The following is a 20246-nucleotide window of genomic DNA, read 5'->3' on the forward strand; positions in this document are numbered from 1 at the left end:
ATTTGAATTTCTCACATGTGCTGTTGTCCATGCAAACAAGTGACCCAAGTTATTTACTTAACACTCAGAAACACTTAAGACTCTTTTGTGTTTTTTTCCCATTTCTGGCCAAGCTGTTTAGAAAACACAGTTGCCGCTGGCATTGTGATATTGTAAGCAGCCTTGCTAAATGGCTCCAAAAGGAAAATATCTGTTCAGTGTCTTGAATAAATCTTGTGGACTCCATTCACCAATTCCATACCAACAATCTCTGGTTTTTCAGACCCAAAAATGTAGGTCAGAGATAGCAGATTGCTGCTAGAAGTATGTCTAAATAACATAGAAACTACTTTAATAACCTTTCATCACTTCCCCAAATAGGTCCAGTCACAAGTGGTGGTATGAGTAAATCAAGTCACTTTTCATAAGGAATAAAGTTATTTTAGGAATATAAGGTCTGATTTGAAGAAGCCAACCCAATACTAAAGGGAGACCAGGCGTTTATCTAATTTTTTTTTAATGCCCTTGTTCTTTCTCTCTGGTCAGGCGAAGAGAGCAAGGCTTTCTTCAGCACTTCCTAGGTGAAGGCTGTGGCGAAGATCTGAAGTCCAATCGTGGTCTTCACAGTCATGACCACAGTGGCAGTGGATTTGGCTTGAAGAACAGCTATAGAAATAGGTGTTGGGAAGTTACCGTTATTTTTTTCTTTTCCTTTGACTTGCCCCACTCAAATGTTTATGACATGGCCAGGTATAGTTACAATCTGTGAATCAAGCAGAGTTCCTACAGCTTTTTACAACACCCTAACTACCAAGTTAGAATAGCATGGTGTTAAGAGGGTGTGCTATAGAACCAGCCTACTGTTCTTCAAATCACTCTCCTAAAGCTTGATAGCATCCGAAACTTGAGCAAATTACTTTCCTAGGGGGGGTCAGGAAAGTACCTATCTCATTTGGGTCCTTAAGGATAAAATAAGACATTTCATATAAAATGCTTGATAATGTATCAGGTACATAAGCACTTCGAGGAAGTGCATGTGCTCAGGTCTGTGGGAATCCAGGGCTGTCTGGATAATGCTTCATTATGGGTGAAATTAAGAAAATATTCTGCTATGGATTGAAAGCTTGGTTCCTCCCAAGATTCATATGTTGAAACTCTAATTCCAACATGATGGTATTGGAAGGTGGAACCTGTGGGAGATAACAGGGTCATGAGAGTGGAGCTCTCATAAACAGGATTAGTGCCCTTATAAAAAGATGATCTCTCTCCACCATGTGAGGATTTGGCAAAAAGGCAGCCCAGGGTCAGGATCCTCGCCAGAACCCAACCACGATGACACCTTGATTTCAGATTTTCAGACTCCAGAGCTGTGAGAAATGAATTTCTGTTGTTTAAGCCACCAGTTTGTGTCTTTTGATATAGCACCCTGATTTGACTAAGGCATAATCTAATTGAAATGGTTAATTTGTCTTTCTTTGCTCTCTTAGAATCAGAACATTTCCCGAGCTACCAATTTGCTAGGAACACAGCATCAGCTCACCTGAGAAAAGTGGTGAGAATATCTTGATATTTAAAAATCATTACAGCTAAACTTTTAAAATTCTATCAACAAATAAAAAATAATTGGCAAAAATGTAATTAACTACCCATGTTTTCCTGACCAAGTATAAACTCTCTATAATATAGTTCATGATTTTTTAAAGTTATAAGCAGATGTCTAGACATTGTCTTAATGGTCAAGATATAGATAAAAAGTAATGAAGAAAGTTGGTTGTCATTTTCATTAATAACGAACACTGACTGAGACCTGTGTGCACATTTATATTATAGCATGACAATTCACTGTGCTTTATAGTTATATATGTGTCTCTCTGTTTCCCCACTAGATTAGTAAATAATTTTGAGGACAGGGGCCATGTTTTTGAATATCAAGCACTTAGCATGGGCACTCAGTAAATTATTAAACACTCACTATATGCAGGTTGAGTGAATAAACAAAGGGTACATCACTAGGATTTTATCCTACAAAGCCTAACTTAGAAGATAAGCCAGAGCATCAAAGACAAATAGTGACACAAGTAAAGTTACCTTACAGGTAAATAAAATGAATAAAAGGTGCCGTTTTATTTAAACAGAAGAGGCAATTTGAGGTGGGGCACAAAGAACTCATGAAGAAAATGTGCTTTTTCTGGATTAGACAAATGGAGAAATCTTTCCCAACAAAGGGGACAATGTGACCAACAATAGATTAGCTTCCTAATGCTGCTGTAACAAATTACCACGGATTTAAAACAACCCATGTTTATTATCTTACAGTTTCGGAGATCAGAAATCTGCAATGAGTCCCACTGGACCAAAATCAAGGTGTCCACAGGTCTGCATTCCATTCTGGAGGCTCTAAAAGAGAATCTGGCTTTTGCCTTTTCTGTCTTTAAGAGGCTGATCTCATTCCTTGGCTCGAGGCCTCCTCTCTGTTCCTCAATGACCAGTTAGTCTTTCTCTCATCTCATCACTCTGACTATGTTTCACACTTAAGGACCCTTGTGATTTCATTGGACCCACACAGATAATCCAGGATAGTCCCCTACTTTAATGTCAGTTCATTAACAGCATTAATTCTATCAGCCACCCTTATTCCTCTTTGCTGTGTAACCGAACAGGTTCACAGGTTCCAGGGATTGGGATGTGGACATCTTTGGGAGACCATTATACCATTATTCTGCCAACCTCACAAAATGTTATAGTGCATCTGGCATGTATGGACACAACATAATTTCCATAGAAATTTTGTATGTTGAATGTAAGTTTGAGTGAGGTTATAGGACTAAGGGAGTGGAAGCTATTTTTGAAAGCACTGAAAGCCCAACGAAGGGATTGAACTATCTTTAATATAATAATTCTCTTTGTGTTAGATTAGTATTAATATTTGACTTTAGTTTTCATTTATTGCGTATTTGAAAATGACATGATTATAAGGTATGTATGTCTAATTCACAACTTTCAAAGATAAATACTTCACTGAACTTTTTTTAACGGTTAATGCAAGACTTGAAAAACACATTTTAATAGTAGCTCAATCAGTTGACTCCTCAAAATTTGAACACAGAGAAGAAAGTAATAACAGAATTAAAAAGGCATTGATTAGCCCTGGCCTGTGTTGTTCAATGTAGAGTGTCGGCCCACACACCAAAAGTGTCATGGGTTCAATTCCTGGTCAAGGGCATATACTTGGATTGTAGGTTCAATCTCTGGCCATAGTTGGGCATATCCAGAAAGCAACCAATTGATGTGTCTCTCTCACATCAATATTTCTCTCTCTCTCTCTCTCCCTCCCTCCCTCCCCCTTCTCCCTTCCACTCTCTCTAAAAATCAATGGGGGAAAATATATCCTCAGATGAGGATTTTTTTAAGGCATTTATTAAAAGCATAATTATAGATGGTTCTAGAGTTGACACATAAGAGCAGCAAGATATGTGAACATATGCAAGTTAAAGGTAGGTATATATTTCACCTTCACTTAAATAGGAAACAGAAATTAATGTCAAAAGCAAAGATACATCAGAGAACAAACAATGCAAGAAATCTCCTTATCAGAGTGCAGAATGATTTTGGAAGTTTATGGAGGACATAGAGTAGGAATCAGGTCTAGATATATATATTTTTAAAAAAAGCTCAGCCAGTGTGGCTCAGTGGGCGAGTGTTGACCTATGAACCAGAAGGTCATGGGTTCGATTCCCAGTAAGGGCACATGCCCAGGCTGTGGGCTCTGTCTCCAGTGTGGGACTTGCTGGAGGCAGCCAATCAATGATTCTCATCATTGATGTTTTTATTTTTCTCTCTCTCTCTCCCTTCCTCTCTGAAACCAATAAAAATATATTTTTTTTAAAAAGTAAAGAAGGACCAGTTAGTAATCATATCTTATAAATAAAAAGATATACAATCATTTTAGGTGATTAGTGGAATAAAAGGAGCAAAATTTAGTTAGAATTTGAATGTGGGATGGAAGCATAGTTACCAAAAGGAAACTCTTTAAAAATCTTTTTTGATGAAGATCTCATGCATGTATCAATGTTGTCAAATATTCTAGTGTGCTAGGCTTTCTTTCCTTGGTGAAGGTGCTATTATTCTTCTAGCAACACTGTATATATAAAAAAAGTGGGGGGAGGGCTTCAGTGGGAATCCCTGTGCCATACTATACAGAGTCTTGTATATTGTTTATACACTATTAAATGGCCTCACATTTACTTTTCATCTTTGATTCACCTGCCATCACAGCGGAAAACAGGCTCTAAAATTATCTAAAGTAATCACCATGCTCTATATGAATTTTTAATCCAGTAGCTTCCAGCTTTCTCATCTTTGTTTTCTTTAGTTGCTCCAGGGGATGACAGGAAATATAGGTGTCTGTAACCTTAGCAAAGCACTTAGCCTTAGAAATAACAAGGAAAGACAAGGGGGGGGGGGGGGGGGCGGCTGCCGAAGGGGGGCAGGGGGGGGAGAGAAAAAAGAAAAGAAAAACAGCAAACTGTGTTTCCAATTACCAGCAGATGCTTCTGTTTATTATAAGAGTTCCTATTTAGTTAACTGTACAAATTTTTAATCATATAAATGTGGTAGTGTTCTAGCCTCATGCTCTTGATTACCCTTGTCTTCCAGTTGGTTTCACATGCCTCCTGCTTCTGGCATCACTTTCCCACAAATACAGTGTCTAGAGCTGCATGAATCCCAGGCGATACCCTATAAAAAGTGCAGCCTGTTGAAGAGTTTATTTTATTTATCTTTTGTGTTTTGTGTTGTGTTTCACTGAGGTGGTGACATTGCAATACATTCCCCTGAGTCAGCAGCACCGTTGGCTGCTGGCTAAAGCATTCATGAATGCCTACATTCTTTTTTTCCATCTTCGCTTTGTGGAATCATCTGGTCACCATTCATTCATGCCTGGAATAGTACAGGGGGAAAGATTACCAGGCTTCATCCAAAGACCACTTTGCATAGAACTTTAATAAATCAAATGAAGGAACAGGTTTGCGTGAGAGTATCCCCGATGGTAGAGATCAAAGACTCAGAGCCTTGCCTGTATTCCAATCATCCTGAAAATAGCAAAAGGAGTACAACAAAATGCTGGAAAGGAGGAGGAATGGAAAAATTGGACTAGGTACTTTTTTTTGACATTTGGTGAGAAAAGACTTTCAAAAATAGTTATTTGGTCTTGAAGTTAAAACTCAATCCTATATATTATTCATCACAGTGGCTTATATTTGATATTCAACCTTATCGTAAAGTTGATCCATAAGGGAAAAGAAATGAATGAAATAAAATTTAAAAGCCAAAGGTGGGTCAATATCATAAATGCCCCTGGACATAGCCCTTGCTCTTACATGGCTGTTCTGCTGGATTATTTCCAGTTGAGAATATTTGACTTGAGCCAGTATTGGCTGTTTTCAAGAGTCCTAGTATGTGTATCTACAAAGATTAGGACTTTTGCTGCACTTCATTTAATAAAGAAGTAGTATGGAAGAGGCAGAAAATTTCTGCTGCATGGTAGTCCTCAGAGCATAGTCCACCACCAGCAGCCTTGCCGTCCCCAGGGAGCTTGATAGAAGTGCAGAGTCTCAAGTCCCCACCCAGATAGGATTTTCAGGGGATTTGTATACACACTAACATTTGAGAAGCCTTGCTCTAGAATAGCATCTGAGAGACACCTTTAGGCATAGATATTTTATGTCATCATAATCTCCAGAAGGTAATAAGTGAAAGAAAGAAGGGAAAATAAAGAATATTTTGAAGAGGTGGAAGGATAAACACCCTACACATATGGCAGTTGAAATTTCCTTCTTCCAAATTGACTTAGAGCTCCATAAACATAAACAAAAATGAATGCCAAGGGAAAAAATAGGTCCTATTAGAAGGTTTCATTCCTTACCATCTTCCCACTTTTATATTGTTCAGATTTATAATCTTTCTATATCATATTAGTTGTCCAGTTTATTCTGATTATATTGAGAGGCCAAAACTTCACTCAGGTGTTTCCCAGCACTTTTTGAGGCTATCTGGATAATCTCCCCTCCAGCCTCCTTGAGGTCTTCTCAGTCCAGACTAATTCTTGAGAGCTTCCAGAATTCATACATCTCACTTGCAAAAAAAAAAAAAAAAGAAAGTAGAAACATATTTCAAACTTTGTTTAGGCCATGTTTTAAATATTATAATTGGTTTTACACACTACGCTTCTGCTAACAACACATCAAATAAATGGAAATCACCTAGTAGCACTCAAATTTATAAGAATGTTTGAAACATACAGACACCCCAAGCAAAACACATAGTTTGTTTAGGAAAATGAGTCCAGTGGGAAGCTGAAGACAGGCACATGTTGTCTAGCAAAGCCTATGACACAAAGTACAGCTCATGAACATCAATCATAACCCATTAGTCATTGTGCACTGAAACTGAAATTCCCAATCAATGGAACTCATACAGTATTAACCAAAGCACTAAATAACCCATGGTAAAGATCATGCAGGCTTATACCCTACAATTCATGGGCTGTTTCCACACCACCAAAACACAGTTACAAGAAATAATTATCCTATTGGGCCACTTCTTTAGTGCATCCTTTGTCCTTTATGTATCTATTTTCTTTCCCACCTCAATTATTTTTTCTACCTTACCTACCTCACCTTTGTACCATAAAATCCCTCACTACTTCTCCCATTGGGCCACTCTCCAATACTCTCTCTCTCCAATACTACTGTCATTGTTTCTTCTACTCCTGAATCCTCATGAGGACCACAAATTTCCAAAGTGGGACCTATTTCTAAGGTGGTTTGACTTCTCAGCTTTCTAATAGATCCTAGGAAAGTATAGCTAAAATTAGACTTTGGATAAGTTGTCAATTATTATTTCCTATAGCTTAAAACAATCATTTATAATTTGTAAAGGACATTATGGTTTTACAAATAACTCACATTCTACTCTTATTTTATTGTTACAAGATTCCAGAATGATGGATAAGATGGTTATTGCCATAATACCCATTTATAAACAAGTCGCTAAGTTTAAGGCAAAGCAGAGTGGTGAGTTCCTAGTTTTAATAACCTTAAGATAAGTAGTTTTAGAGAATTACTTCAGAGATTTCATTGTGGTAACTATTTTTTTCAGAAGTTGACACACCAAATATGAAATTATGAAAAGCATATTCTACCACCACTTACAATCTTTCACAATCAGAAACAAGTTGGGAAGTCTTAGAAAAATTTTAGCCTGAGAATGCCATCATCACACAGCAAAGCATCAGTTCAATAACAGAGGGAATAGTAATGGTTGGGGGTAGGGCAGGTTGGTTAATGGGTTGATTTGTTTTGTTTAGTGTTACCAAGCCACAGTGTCTTTTATATGCATATGGGTTTTCATCAGCAGAGAGATGGAGCAAAGTGGAGAAAACCTAGCCTTCAGGCCATTTCGTTTTCATCCCCTGTCTTCTTGGACTTATTTGTTGTGGGTTAACTGTCAGAGAGACAGTCAACTTAGCATTCGTTAAGTTATGTGAGAGCCAGGATAGAGGTCTCATGCCAACTAAAACCCTGGTCTTTCTCTTTAAATATACAAAGAAAAGTAAAACAAGAAGTGGCAATTCACAATGCAAACTAGGATCGAGGTGGCAGAGGCCAGGCAGGTCCCAGTGCCTGAAAAAGCACCCACGGGCTGGCACAAAGGGTCTCCCTTCTGCTGCTGCTCTCACATATTTGCAGAGTGAATAAGAGAATGATTGGTTATAGTTCAGACACCTGTTGTAAAATCAAGCTATGAATCTGTCAGCTCAACCCCTCTACTTCCCCCACCTCATCTTCCCTCATCTTGCCCCACCCACTCTCCTTCCTTTCCACGTGACAGTGGAAGTATGTGCTGCCTTCTATGGTCAGTCTGAGGACCAAATCCTTTTCCCCACTTGCTGGCATTGTTCCCTGAGATTAGTTAAGGCCAGAGTTATTACATTTCTATTTTTCCTGGAGGACACTGTAAATTGTTTGAGCTTCTCCTACTTAGACTATATTAAACAAAGTTGAAAAACCTGTTTTCCCTTTATTGCTCATTTTGAATTTCACTTGCATTGCCTTTGTGAAACCAGAGTGGTCATAAATGTGTGTGTGTGCGTGTGTGTGTGTGTGTGTGTGTGTGTGTGTGTGTGTGTTTACACATCTATATTTGAACCAATGGAAAGGAAAAGCCAGGAGGAAATTAATAAATTATGAGTAAATTCCCTCAATAGCTTAAAACTTTTCTTTAAAGATAGAGAAGGGGTGGGAACTAATAAGAGTATAAGGTATCCTATCTAATAAAGAGGGAATATGCTAATTGACCATCACTCCATCACAAAGATGGCTTCACCCACAGCTGAAGCCAAGTTCCCATAAGGAGCCTTAACGAACAATCAGCAAGGTCTTGAGGCTATGCCCTCCCCCCGCCCCCTAAGGGCTTGACAGGGGACCTCAGGCCACGCCCCCCACCCCAATGCCAGGCCAGGGGACCTCAGGTTGGGTTTGACAGGGGGCCTCAGGTTGTGCCCCCCACCCAGCAGGGCTTGACAGAGGAACTCATGGTGCACCCCCAGTGCTGGGTCGGGGGAACTCAGGCCACGCCCCCTGCCCAGCAGGGCTTGACGGGGGACCTGAGGCTGCGCACCCCGCCTGGAGGGACTTGATTGGGGACCTCAAGGTGCACTTCCCGTCCTGGTGCTGGGCTAGGGGACTTCAGGCCGCGCCACCCACCCCGGCACCAGACCAGGGGATCTCAGGCCACACCCCCCTCCCCAGCACTGGGCCAGGGGACCTGAGACTGCACCCCCCTGCCTGGCGGGGCTTGACAGGGGACCTCAGGCCATGCTCCCAACCCAGCGGGGATTGACAGGGGACCTCAAGGTGCATCCCCAGTGCTGGGTCGGGGGAGCTCAGGCCACACCTCCCGCCCCTGCACTGGGCCAGGTGACCTGAGGCTGCACCCCCCTGACAGGGGACCTCAGGCTGTGCTCCCCACCCAGCGGATATTGACAGGGAACCTCAAGGTGCACCCCCAGTGCTGGGTTGGGCAGGAACTCAGGCCGTGCTACCTGCCCAGCAGGGCTTGCAGGGGCACCTGAGGCTGCACCTCCCTGCCAGTGGGACTTGATGGGGGACCTGAGGCTGTGCACCCCCGCCTGGCAGGGCTTGACAGGGGATCTCAGGCCATGTCCCCCACCTGGTGGGGCTTGATGGGGGACCTCAAGGCACTCCCCCCGCCCCAGTCTGGGCTGGGAGACCTCAGGCCACGCCCCCAGTCCTGGCACCGGGCCAGGGGACCTGAGGCTACCTCCCCTGCCCGGCAGGGCTTGACATGGGTGCGACTGGCCAGGTCTGGATCTAGCCCAATAGGGGCGGGGGCCGGCCGGGTCTGGGTCTCATGCAGTTTTGAGGCGCATGTGGGTGGGCGGGGACTTGACTCTGAGTCCCGTGGTGTGCCCCAGACTCTGACAGGAGGAAGGTTTTCATATACATTTTACTCATTTTCTTTCATCTCTGACACTTCTATTATAGAAAAAGGGCAAATAGCAATATTAAATTATTTCCTCTAATTAACCCCCTTTTAATGTGCACGAATTTCGTGCACCAGGCCACTAGTTTTTTAAATATTTGTGAGAGACTTTCATTAAAATGAAGTTTTGTGAGAATCTATTGACAGGCTCAAAATAACAGGAAATTGAAATGAGTATATGTTTCTAAGTTTTTATTTTTAAATGTACATTCTCTTCTAGATCAGAAATATTTAGTGTTGTAAATATTTTTTAATCATCTATAATAATAAAAGCATAATATGCTAATTAGACTGGACAGCCAAACAACCTTCTGGACATCCTTACAGATGAAGCCGAGACTGTGAGGGCCGAGGCCCTTGCTCAAATTTTGTGCATCAGGCCTCTAGTATATGATAATGGCTTATCTGCCTAGTGACTAGAACACCCATAAGTCTACATGATTTTTACATAGCCTCCCAAACAGTAGAAATTCTTCAAAATAACCCAGGTTTGAAATCAATTATAGTAAATCCTCACTTGATGTCATAGGTTCAGCAATTTTATGCAAACTTACATATAACAAAGCCAATTTTAGCATAGGCTAATTGATATAAACAAGAGTTAAGATCTTAAGGAATCTCATCAACATTACAAGGAAATTACTTGAACTAAATATTATTTGAGGAACTTCTGTATGTCTTTGACTTTTTTTTCTTGGCCATATACTTTAGTATTGTGGCAATCAATTCTTTCCTTTATAGCTGCAAACACACGGCAAAGTATTTTTGATAGAATTAGGTGTCCATTGGAACAAGCTGTTTTGACTTTGCTAGTACTCATTCTATTTCTTTTACAGGAGAACTAATCTATTTCCTCTTAATGGGATGTTAGGTTGACTCACAATGCCTGGGGGGAAATGAGGTTATTTTGACAGTCTATCTTAAAATTTCCTATCTGTAGCACGTATTTGTGGGTATTAAGATTTGTCTTCACATGCCACATAGATAGGTCCTCTTTGCTCCATGAACCCTTTGGGTACAGAACCCCCTCCCCATCCCTATTTCCCCATCCCCAGTGATTCAAACTTCTAGCTGCAGATAGGTAGTGTCTCAATGTGAATGATGCACACTGACTAAGGTTAAAATCATAGGTTTACAGAATGCTCTTCTAAAGGAACTCTCTAAAAGACAAAAGAGATCACAGCCTGTGAGATGCTAGCTATGGAATATGACAAAATCACCTTTTGGAGAATTTCTGTGGTTTAGTGATTTTAGTCTAACAAAGGCTTGCATCTTGTCTGTTTGTCCCAATCTCCTGAGCTTGCAGTTGAGCCAAAAATCTCCTGAGCCAAGCTTTCTCGCAAGATTTCCTGTACTTCCTGTTTCTATGTGAGCCAGAAATACCATGAGAATGACCTTTCTTGTGGTATTTTTGCACTTCTACCCCGAGATGAAGAGAATCCCATATTGGGGAGAATTTTTCTTAATTGTGCAACATCTTCAATTATCAAACCTTCAAATGAAGTAACTTCCTTCTTCCACCTTTGAGATGGTGTTTGCTTGGCCCTAATTCATCTCCACTAGGAAGTATTCATGTTCAATGATCCAACATTGAACATAACTTCTCTAAGATATTTTTACAAGGAAATGTATAGAACAATATAGAGAATACAGTGAAAACATATCCTTGGATTTTTTAAAAAATGCCATTCTTTAAGAAATGTGTAATGTAGAGTTGTATGATGAATACATTGGTGTATGTGACATACCATTTATCTGTTTTCTTTGTTCTTAACCCCTTTGTTCTGAGGGTCAGGATATCCTGATGCTAAGTACTATTGCAAAAAAACTCAACAAAAATAAAAATAGTCAAACACTTAGGAAACTCTTCAGTTGTTATGTCAAGGAAGTTTGTGACTGAGGAGTGAGTTTAAGACATTATTCAGGAAATATGCTAATAGAGTACAACAGCCTACATGTGCCTATTAAATAAAACAGTCTTGATTCTGGAGAGACTTAATGCCCTCACTCTGATGATAAGAAAAGATAAGAACTGGAAGGGTTGTCAAAAGTGGTAGAAGTGTCAGACAGATGTTTAAATGCTTTCATCTCTTAACAAAGAGGGAAGTTTAAAAAGGCACATCTTTCTCAAAAATGGATCACTGATTATTCCCTAATTGGGTTGTAGGAATATCTGCTTGTCTGATTAATATTTTAATTAATAAATTCATAAGCAGTAGTGTTTTCAATGTCACTTATTGTTGCTTTATACCCTCAAAGGATGTAGTTTGCCAGTATACTTTTCTATCCAGAAAAAAGAAAAGCACTTAATTCTATATGGAAAACTAAACTTATTAACCATGGGTTTAGAATAATAATAAAAAATTATAGTTGCTGGTTTCAACTTTTAAAAAATGATATGAGGGCCATGAAAATAAAACACAGCCTGCAACGGTCTTCCTCCTCTCCCCCAAGTCTCCTCTTCCCTCCCCTAAAGAAACATCAAATGATTATGTGATAAACCAACGCTGACAGAAATATAGATCAGGAGTGACAGATTTTACACCAGCAAAATAAAATGCCAAGCAAAATAATGCACTTTGCAATGCAGAGAAAGACAGGATTGTTGCAATGGCCTCCAAGAAAACAGAAGCTATCCACATGAATGTTCAAGTTCAATTTGTTCCCACAAACCCGATTTGCTAGCAAAAGTGCGAACTACAATACCACCCTACTTTCGTTTATGTCCAGAGCTTTTCACACAAGCTACAGGGGGCATCCTCTTTGTTGTATGGATTCTGACTCCCAAGGTTAGCGCCTCTGTCTCTGAGCCCTGGGACCCTAGACGCGTGACCCATGATTGTCCTCAACTGAACCACTCTCAGTGGGGGCACAGCAGTTAGTGGCCCAAATATTAAGTCCACAGTGCTCTGTCTCTGGAAAGTGAATCTTCGACACGTCCTTTCCTTTCTTTTCACTGCCATTTATGCCCTCTACAAATACCTTTAAAATTATTATTATTTTCCTTTGAAGTGGGTTTTTAACAATCCCAAGCTATGTGTCCGGACCATGCAACCCTACTGCACATTTGCATGAGGATCTTGATGCTCCCCTACTTCACTTCTTTCACAGTTAGCTTTGGAGTGTGATTCAATGTTATTTCCCTTCCAACTGAGGGCAGCTAAGGTTACAAACGGATTTGAGTAAGAGGCCAAAATCCAGTTAGGTTTGCTGAGAACCAAATGACAGCAAAGGGGGAGGGGTGTGAAGGAGGCGGGGAGGGTATATGACCTGTGGTGTTGAGGATCAACCCAAGAGCCTTTTGAAAAGCCCCATCCCCGTGGTGCAGACCTTAGTGGACAGGCAAGGGGGCCCCCAGCCAGACCATCCAGAGAGAAGCAGCTGCAAATTGGTTCTGCGGGAGCTCAGCTTCCCGTTTTCCCGAGAGCTCCTTGAAGCTTGCTTCCTGCACCACAGGGGTGGCTCCTTACCAACACCCCCACAAGGCTGGCCTCTAGGGGACCCCTGTGAGAAGCTGGCAAAGGGTGACCCACTTTTTTTTTTTTTTTTTTTTTGCCTGAAGTCCTTAACGGCTAAACAGGCCACTCGACAAACTTTGACAAGCACCAAAAGAGAATTGAGAACAAATAAATTAGAAGAAGAGGAAAAGCAAATGCTAAAACCTGGATGGCTTTTCCCCTGCTGTGGTTCCAGCTGCAGCCTGGGATTAATTAAGTGCTGTGAAGTCAGTGCCTGAGAGAGAAGGGGGAAAATGCATTCTATCTCTAAGGAAGGAGTATAGTATCAGTTCTCACGAGCGAGAAGCCCTGGGAAGTGAATCGTGGTCGCTGTCAGTGTTTGTGGAGGGACTGGAGGGACAGGGTGGCTGCGCCAGGCTGGAGGAGGCTTGCCTTTCCAAAGCTGGAGAGGATTTCACGGGGGCTCTCCTTCCCGTGCCCGGGAAGAATCTCCCCTCTGCTAGCAGCACCCGCGGCTGCGGCAACAGCCCTACCTCCTCTTCTAGGGAACAGGGCAGAATGCCTGTGCTAGAGCGCTATTTCCACTCGGCAGAGCTAGGCAGAAGGTGGACGGCCCCAGAAGGTGTGCTGCCCTCCTCCCTGGGCAGCCGGCCGGGGTGCCAGCAGGGGCCGCTGCCCTGGGACTTGCCAGAGATGATCAGGATGGTCAAGCTGGTTTGGAAATCCAAAAGTGAGCTGCAGACGACCAGACAGAGAGGCATTCTGGAGAATGAAGATGCTCTGCACAGCTTTCCAGGTAAATTGACTGTGAGGTGTGAACAGTAGCAGGGCCAGATCTGATTACTTTCGATCCCTTTCTTGGAGAGGTCAACCCATAAACATGGGAAAAGGAAGGAGGACGGGCTGTGCAGCAGAGGGTCCGAGGTCTGTGACTAATGAATGTTTGCTCTGTTATAGAAATGCATCTTAAAATTAAGAGTGTTGTGGTAGGAGGAGCATTAATAGCCTGAAAATCAAGAAATCTGGGTCCTGGGCTCAGCTCACCACTTGCTTGCCCCATGGCTTAAGCAAGTGGAATTTCCTGAGCTTCAGCCCCCAGAAGGAGGGGTGGGTTGGGTGCTCTTTAATGTCTATTACTGCCTCTGCAATTTCTTGTTGACAAGTCAGAGTTATCTCCAAGAGAATATTCTTCTTGGCTTGCTTTTTATAATGCTCGATATACATTAAAATATGTTTCCAATGTTTAACTATGAAACCACAGTATATATGAATGATCCCAGGACTGAGTTTGGCCTGGAAGCTTTTTATGTCATGGGAAAGTTGGTACATTTCCTTGCCTCAGTTTCCCATTTTGATAAATGGCAGTAATACAGATTCCCTCATTGATGACAGGAAAAATGAACTCCACAAATGTGCAAATGATTCATTGGGGCTTTGTCATGTTACAAGAATGTGCTGTGTTCGGGTCAGTTACGGAGAACTTTGCTGTGTTTCTAACAGTGGGCAGTGCAACCACAAGACACCCAGGAACCCTGTGAAAGATCTCGAGGGGCCCTGATAATGCTATACACTACGAAGGTGTGCAGTGCGCCGCCTGCCTTAAGGAGTATGTTGGCAGATATTTGGAAAGTGGTGGTCCACTGTAGAAGAATGAATGTGAGCGTGTGTTTATGTATTTGAAGTCTGGGCTAGCCCTGGCATACCATTGGTGGTGAGAGAGGGGGGACTAGATGGGAAAGATATACCAAAAATTACCTCTCTCTTTCGCATGGAAGGAGACTAGGAAATCAAAACTCGACTAATTTTGTTTTTAATCATTTATACAGATTTTTTTTTTTAAGTTGCCTGAAAATCTAAAACGAATGTTACTAAAAAATAATGGTCTGGGGGAAAGAAAGATTTCAAAGGAAGAAAAACACAACAATGTTAGTCCTTGGTAAACAATGAGGACAGAGAAGGAAATCAATAGGACTGAGTTTTCTGTGGCAAATAGGAGATGGGTGCCCAGAGAAGTGGGTCTTGGTCAGAAGAAATGAGGTAATGCCTAAGGAATCCCCAATTTCATGTGAGTAGTATAAGAAAAATGGAAAAACCCACCTGGGCAGAAAAGTTAACTGTGACACTTCAACTATTACCACTCTTGGTTTGTTGCAGAATATTAAATAAGTATGATGCATAATTCAAATCACACCTTTGATAAAACTATCTAGTCAGCAGATATTAGCATGCTTGTGGGACTAGGTGTATTATTATTTATGTTATATGTTAGTGGGTGTCTAGTTCCTGAAAAAGCAATACTACAGGGAGAAAACAGAGCTCCTGTAACTTTTTTTATCACTTAAAAGGTACATTTTTCTGGATGTTATAAAATTGAGTTAGTTGAGTGTTACTATGCCCCTGCACCACTGCCTCACTTGAATTGGAATATGTCTCAGTGGCTACCTTGGTTTCAAGGCAGGCTCCATTTCAACACCTCATCTTCTTTCTTCCCTGCCTTCCCATTCTCAGGCTCACATTTTGTCATGAGCATAAAGCCTTCTCCTCCATAGTAACTTTCGGGGCCATATGATGAAGCCCCCAAAGACCGGTTGCTTCACTTTCCAAATGGTCTCACACCTTATTGCTGATGCTGCATGTTCTCCTCTCACCAGGTGCTCTTCAACTGAGCCATTTTCACCATAATAGCCGCCCAATGAGGGACACTGGAACGCTTGTAAAATATTTCAAAAAATCTGGCATTTTTTTATTTTGAAAAAGTAATGGTTTAAGCTATGCTTTGTTCTTGTACAGAGGTTTAAGGTAGAAAGCATCTCAAAAAACAAAAACAAACAAAAAACACACCAAACCAGATGGTAGTGTCTCTGTCTCTCTATTTCTCTCTGTCTCTGTGTGTGTGTGTGTGTGTGTGTGTGTGTGTGTCTCATCTGACCTTTACCTCAGATCTTCAGTTTCTTCTTCAACAATACTAAACAACTTGCTATTCAAGTGGTGCCCTGCCTGTGAGCCTGTGAGCCTGTGAGCCTTGCGTTGGGCTAGGGATGTCTTTCTTTGACTCAGTCAACTGAAAATGTCTGTTCAAACTACAAAGTCCTGTTCTAGCAGTTCAAGCATCCTTTTCTTTGTAGTGACTTCCCTGATCTCCACTCCCACCTCCACCTTCCCCCACAGTCATTTATTCCCCTCTCGTTACCTCTTTACCTGTGGGAATTTAACCTATTACATTTATAGCACACAATATTTTTGCCATGTTAGTAACCAAAAACAGAAAAATTAAATCCTGTGACAGTCTATGTATATTTTGACTGCTGTCCATAATGGATGAATAGGTTTACGTTTTTAAAAACCACTAAATTGCAGAAATTCTGAATAGAATCAACAGTCTAAAGGACTTTGGAAACAGATGTCACTGTTTCTTTATAAGTCAGATTTAACCTTAAAGTTTTCAACTTTTCTTTTCCTTAGTGAAGGGCATCGTTATTTTTGCTCATACTTCTAGACAAGACTGGACATTGTTTCTCACAAGTGAAACAGAAGAGTATTCTGAGATTTTGCTTAGGTAATTAAGGGGAAGAGCAAAAAGATTTATGGGAAAGTAAATGCATAAAAATGTATTCGTGAGAGATTTTAAGATGAAATATACTGAATTGTGAGTGATGAGAGGCAGAAGGGAACAGTGTTCCCTGAAAAGAGTGAGAAAGTGGTAGAGAGGAGGTGACATGTGTGAGCCATCCTGTCAGCTTCAGATGGGCATTCACTGGAGACTATTGGTGACTATTAAAGGCTGGAGGAGGAAATGGGGGTGACAGGAGGAAAAGAGGCTTGTCATCTTTACATGTCAGGGTGTGTGCATCTGGGAGTGCCCTCAGAGCTGAGCATTGGCTGAGGCACTGTTCACCCTGGAGAAGGATTCTGGAGGTTAGATCAGCCTTCCCAGAGTCAGAGCACCAGTTCAGTCCATTGAATTGTACCCAATTACTTAATGTTATTAAGAGTCCCATCATTTTTCCTTTATGAAGAAAACGAAGGGTCGTCTAATTATCTAGTTAACACTAGATCAAGTGAATAGTTCAAAGAGACTAAACAACTTGTCCAGGGTCACACATTGACACTGTGACAGAACCAGATTTGTGTCTCAATGACCCATATCTAGTCCACAAAACTTACACGATGAGGGCATGTTCTGAGTAATTTAAATGTGAACCAAGTTATGGCTTTATTGACTATATGTAAATGGGCAAACATGAGAACTCATAAACCTTGGCCAACCCAGAAAAATAGTATTGCCATGAAAAATAAGTCAAAGGATTGTACTTCCTTTACATTTTTCTATTTATTTTGTAAACATTAGTTTTAGATCCAAGCTTCAAGTGCTGGGAAGGCCCTGAGAAAGATCCCCATTTATAGGCAATAGGAAGTAAGCTTTAGAGTTTGGTGGTGAGACCTTGCCCAGAAGTTGGAGAGTGGGAAGAGGGAAAAAGGACAGGAAAGAAATACATGGTTTCTCAAGTGCTGTGAGTGCAAATATTATTCTAATTGTGATTCCAGTCTGCAATCTGTGTAAGACTAGACATCCCTTGTTCTTAGCAGGCCTTGTTCTTAGTTGAATAATTTGATTTCAGAATTCAACCAAATAACTGCAAACTCTGCAGCTATAGAAATTACCTTTCATTTGGGTGTCCCTGGCCTAAATATTGCATTACATTTTACTTATTTATTAAGCTTGTTCCCATTTCAATAACCTTTGGCTTCAGGAAAATATAAAAACACACAGCTCCCTCAAAAAAATTATTTTCACCATAGTCATTGTACTTGTCCTGTCTTTCAAGAATACAAATATAAATTAGCTTTTCACTCAGCCCTTAAAATCAAACAACTTCAGATGAGAAAATCTCCAAAGGAATTCTCTGATTCCAGCACTCCACAATTCAAATTGACATTTAAAGTGCTATGTTAAAATATCTCACGTATCAAGCATGACATAAATTAAATATGTTGAAGACTGAACACTTGATCATTATAATTCAAAGAACACTTATTGGATGCTTAATGTATACCAGGATTCAGAGATTAATCAAATGCTTAATGAGAGAAGAAAAATTATGAATTTATGAATCAGAATTCTGTCTACAAGTTCAGCATGAAAACAAGCCCTTGTTAGTTTAAACCTCTATGTTAACTGAAAGTATTGGCTATAAAACTGATAAAATACAAACAAACACTTGTAAAAAATCAAACATACTTTCCAACACTCATCAATATTAATGATTTTTATTCAAAGCAGGACAAATTGCTATAATCAAAGAATCAATTAGTCTTAATAGAAGATAACTTGACAGTAATTCATAACATTTTTCTAAAACTACTTCTTGTAGATGTTAGCCTGCATTTAGTCTGTAGCTCTACTGGATAATAATCATTGATGATTTAATCTGTGTTTGAAATGCAGATGCAAAATTGAGTCAAAACCATAACACATCATCTCACCTTGAGCCAAACCTGTTCTTTCACCTGACTTCCTTGTTTTCATAAAGACATCACCCCTGCAGAAGCCTAGGTTCCCAACTTCTCTCTCCAGCTCTCCAATTCCAATTGGTTCTAAGTACATAAGACTGGTTAAGAGTAATCGAGTATTGTTGCAGTGTTGAGATTTTAAGTTTTAAATCCTGCCTATCTGTTACTGAACTGTGTAAACCAGAGCAAATTACTTCATCTCTCTCTGCCTCAGTTTCCTCTTATGTAAAAAGGGAATAACAATAACACTTTCACAAAAGGTAAGGATTAAATGGATAATGCAAGAAATAAGTACCTAGAAAAGAACCTAAGCCTACTACATTCTCAGTAAATGTTAACTATCATAATTATTAATATTGGTGCTATTTTTCAACACCATAGTGCCTTCTTTCTATTCCGTTATATATGTGGCCTTTAGTCAATCCTCATGCTGTTTTGTCTGTAATGTTGTAATAGCCTCCAACTATAGTACCCTCTCTACCACTCTTCTTTCTACTCTGTGATTCAGACCAATAACATCAAAAGAAAAATCAGAATATATCTCGCCCCTCTTCAAAATCCTTCAATGATTCTTCATGGTCTGCAGAGAAAATATAAATTATTTTATCCTGCATTCAAAGCTCTCCACTCTCTGGATGGAACAAGCTCACTTTTCCCACCTTATTTGTCATTACTGCCCTCTAAGTACTTATGTCCCACCCAGACAGGACAAGCATCCCGCAGCTTCCTACTTGCTGTCTGCTCATTGTTCACAAGACCTGAATTGATTTTCCTCCATGTCCCTAACTTCTGTTATTTCTTAAGACCCTCATATGCCTTTTCCTGTGCAAAGCCTTCCTGAGATTACTCAGGAAAAGTACGTCTTTCTCTTCTGAGGGCTCACAGAACTTTCTTTGTATTTATTTCACTGGCAAATCACTTTATTTTAGTATAATTAATGTACATTTTCTTCCTCCCCCTCCTAGATTTTCAGCTTGTTCAAAACCTGGAGAACATTCTATTTTCTTTGTGTTCTCCCTAGAATCATTCACATGTCAGCTACTCAGTACACTTTGATAAGTGAAAAAGGGAAATTATCAAAAAGAATAAAATAGCCTCCGAGTTACCATTAAATGCATGAATGAACATTTTTTTTCTAGACACAGATTACTCAAGAAATATGAATCCTAGTTCTTCCTTTTAATGGAATCATTTTTAAACTTATATTCTGCCAGAAGATTAGGATTAGTCATTATAGCTTTTAAAATAGACTACATAAGACTGAATTTCAGAACTATTAAAAATATCTAAAGTATGTGCAAAACTAATATGAGACAGTTCTCTTTTCACACAGAGAAGTAGCAATTTACTGATACATATAAAATTTTAGAGCAAATTGCATATAAATTATGCCTGCTTTTATATACTTTAAAAATAATTTCTCTGTTCACGCATCTTGAGACATTTTACATCAACTGAATTTCGAAGGTTACTTCTTTTACAGATAACAGTCTGTATATTTCTCTACACAATTTCAAAAATAGAATGCGGAAGGTGTGTGTTTACTCGGTCCTACAAATGAGCTTTTGAGGAGATGGAGCTGAATGGAGGATGTTATTCCCACGTCCTTTGCTCTTTGCCTGGAAACAGTTTCTTTTTCCCTTATTTTTTTTTTAACAAGACTGGTTTCACTGGACAGCAAAGCATTGACTCTTGCATCTGATTAATTTCTAAAAAGAAAACATTAGATGCTTT

At 40.2% G+C, this 20246-nt stretch overlaps 1 protein-coding gene across 3 annotated transcripts in view; it reads left to right on the plus strand.

Moving 5' to 3' along the window:
* Positions 1-20246, plus strand: part of PDE7B (phosphodiesterase 7B) — a gene marked incomplete at its 5' end in the record, with an annotated part of 281891 nt that overhangs the window by 133237 nt on the left and 128408 nt on the right. The window contains one exon of one of the 3 annotated variants that reach the window (XM_080664506.1): positions 13560-13797. The exons of 1 other annotated variant lie outside the window; for it this stretch is intronic. In XM_080664506.1, coding sequence (XP_080520632.1) covers positions 13560-13797 — 238 coding nt within the window. Of the gene's footprint in view, positions 1-13559; positions 13798-20246 lie in introns of those variants that run through there. One more of the 3 variants, XM_080664508.1, reaches the window with a different exon arrangement.

Source organism: Plecotus auritus (assembly GCF_963455305.1).
Source record: "Plecotus auritus genome assembly, chromosome: 4".
NCBI classification, from domain to species: domain Eukaryota; kingdom Metazoa; phylum Chordata; class Mammalia; order Chiroptera; family Vespertilionidae; genus Plecotus; species Plecotus auritus.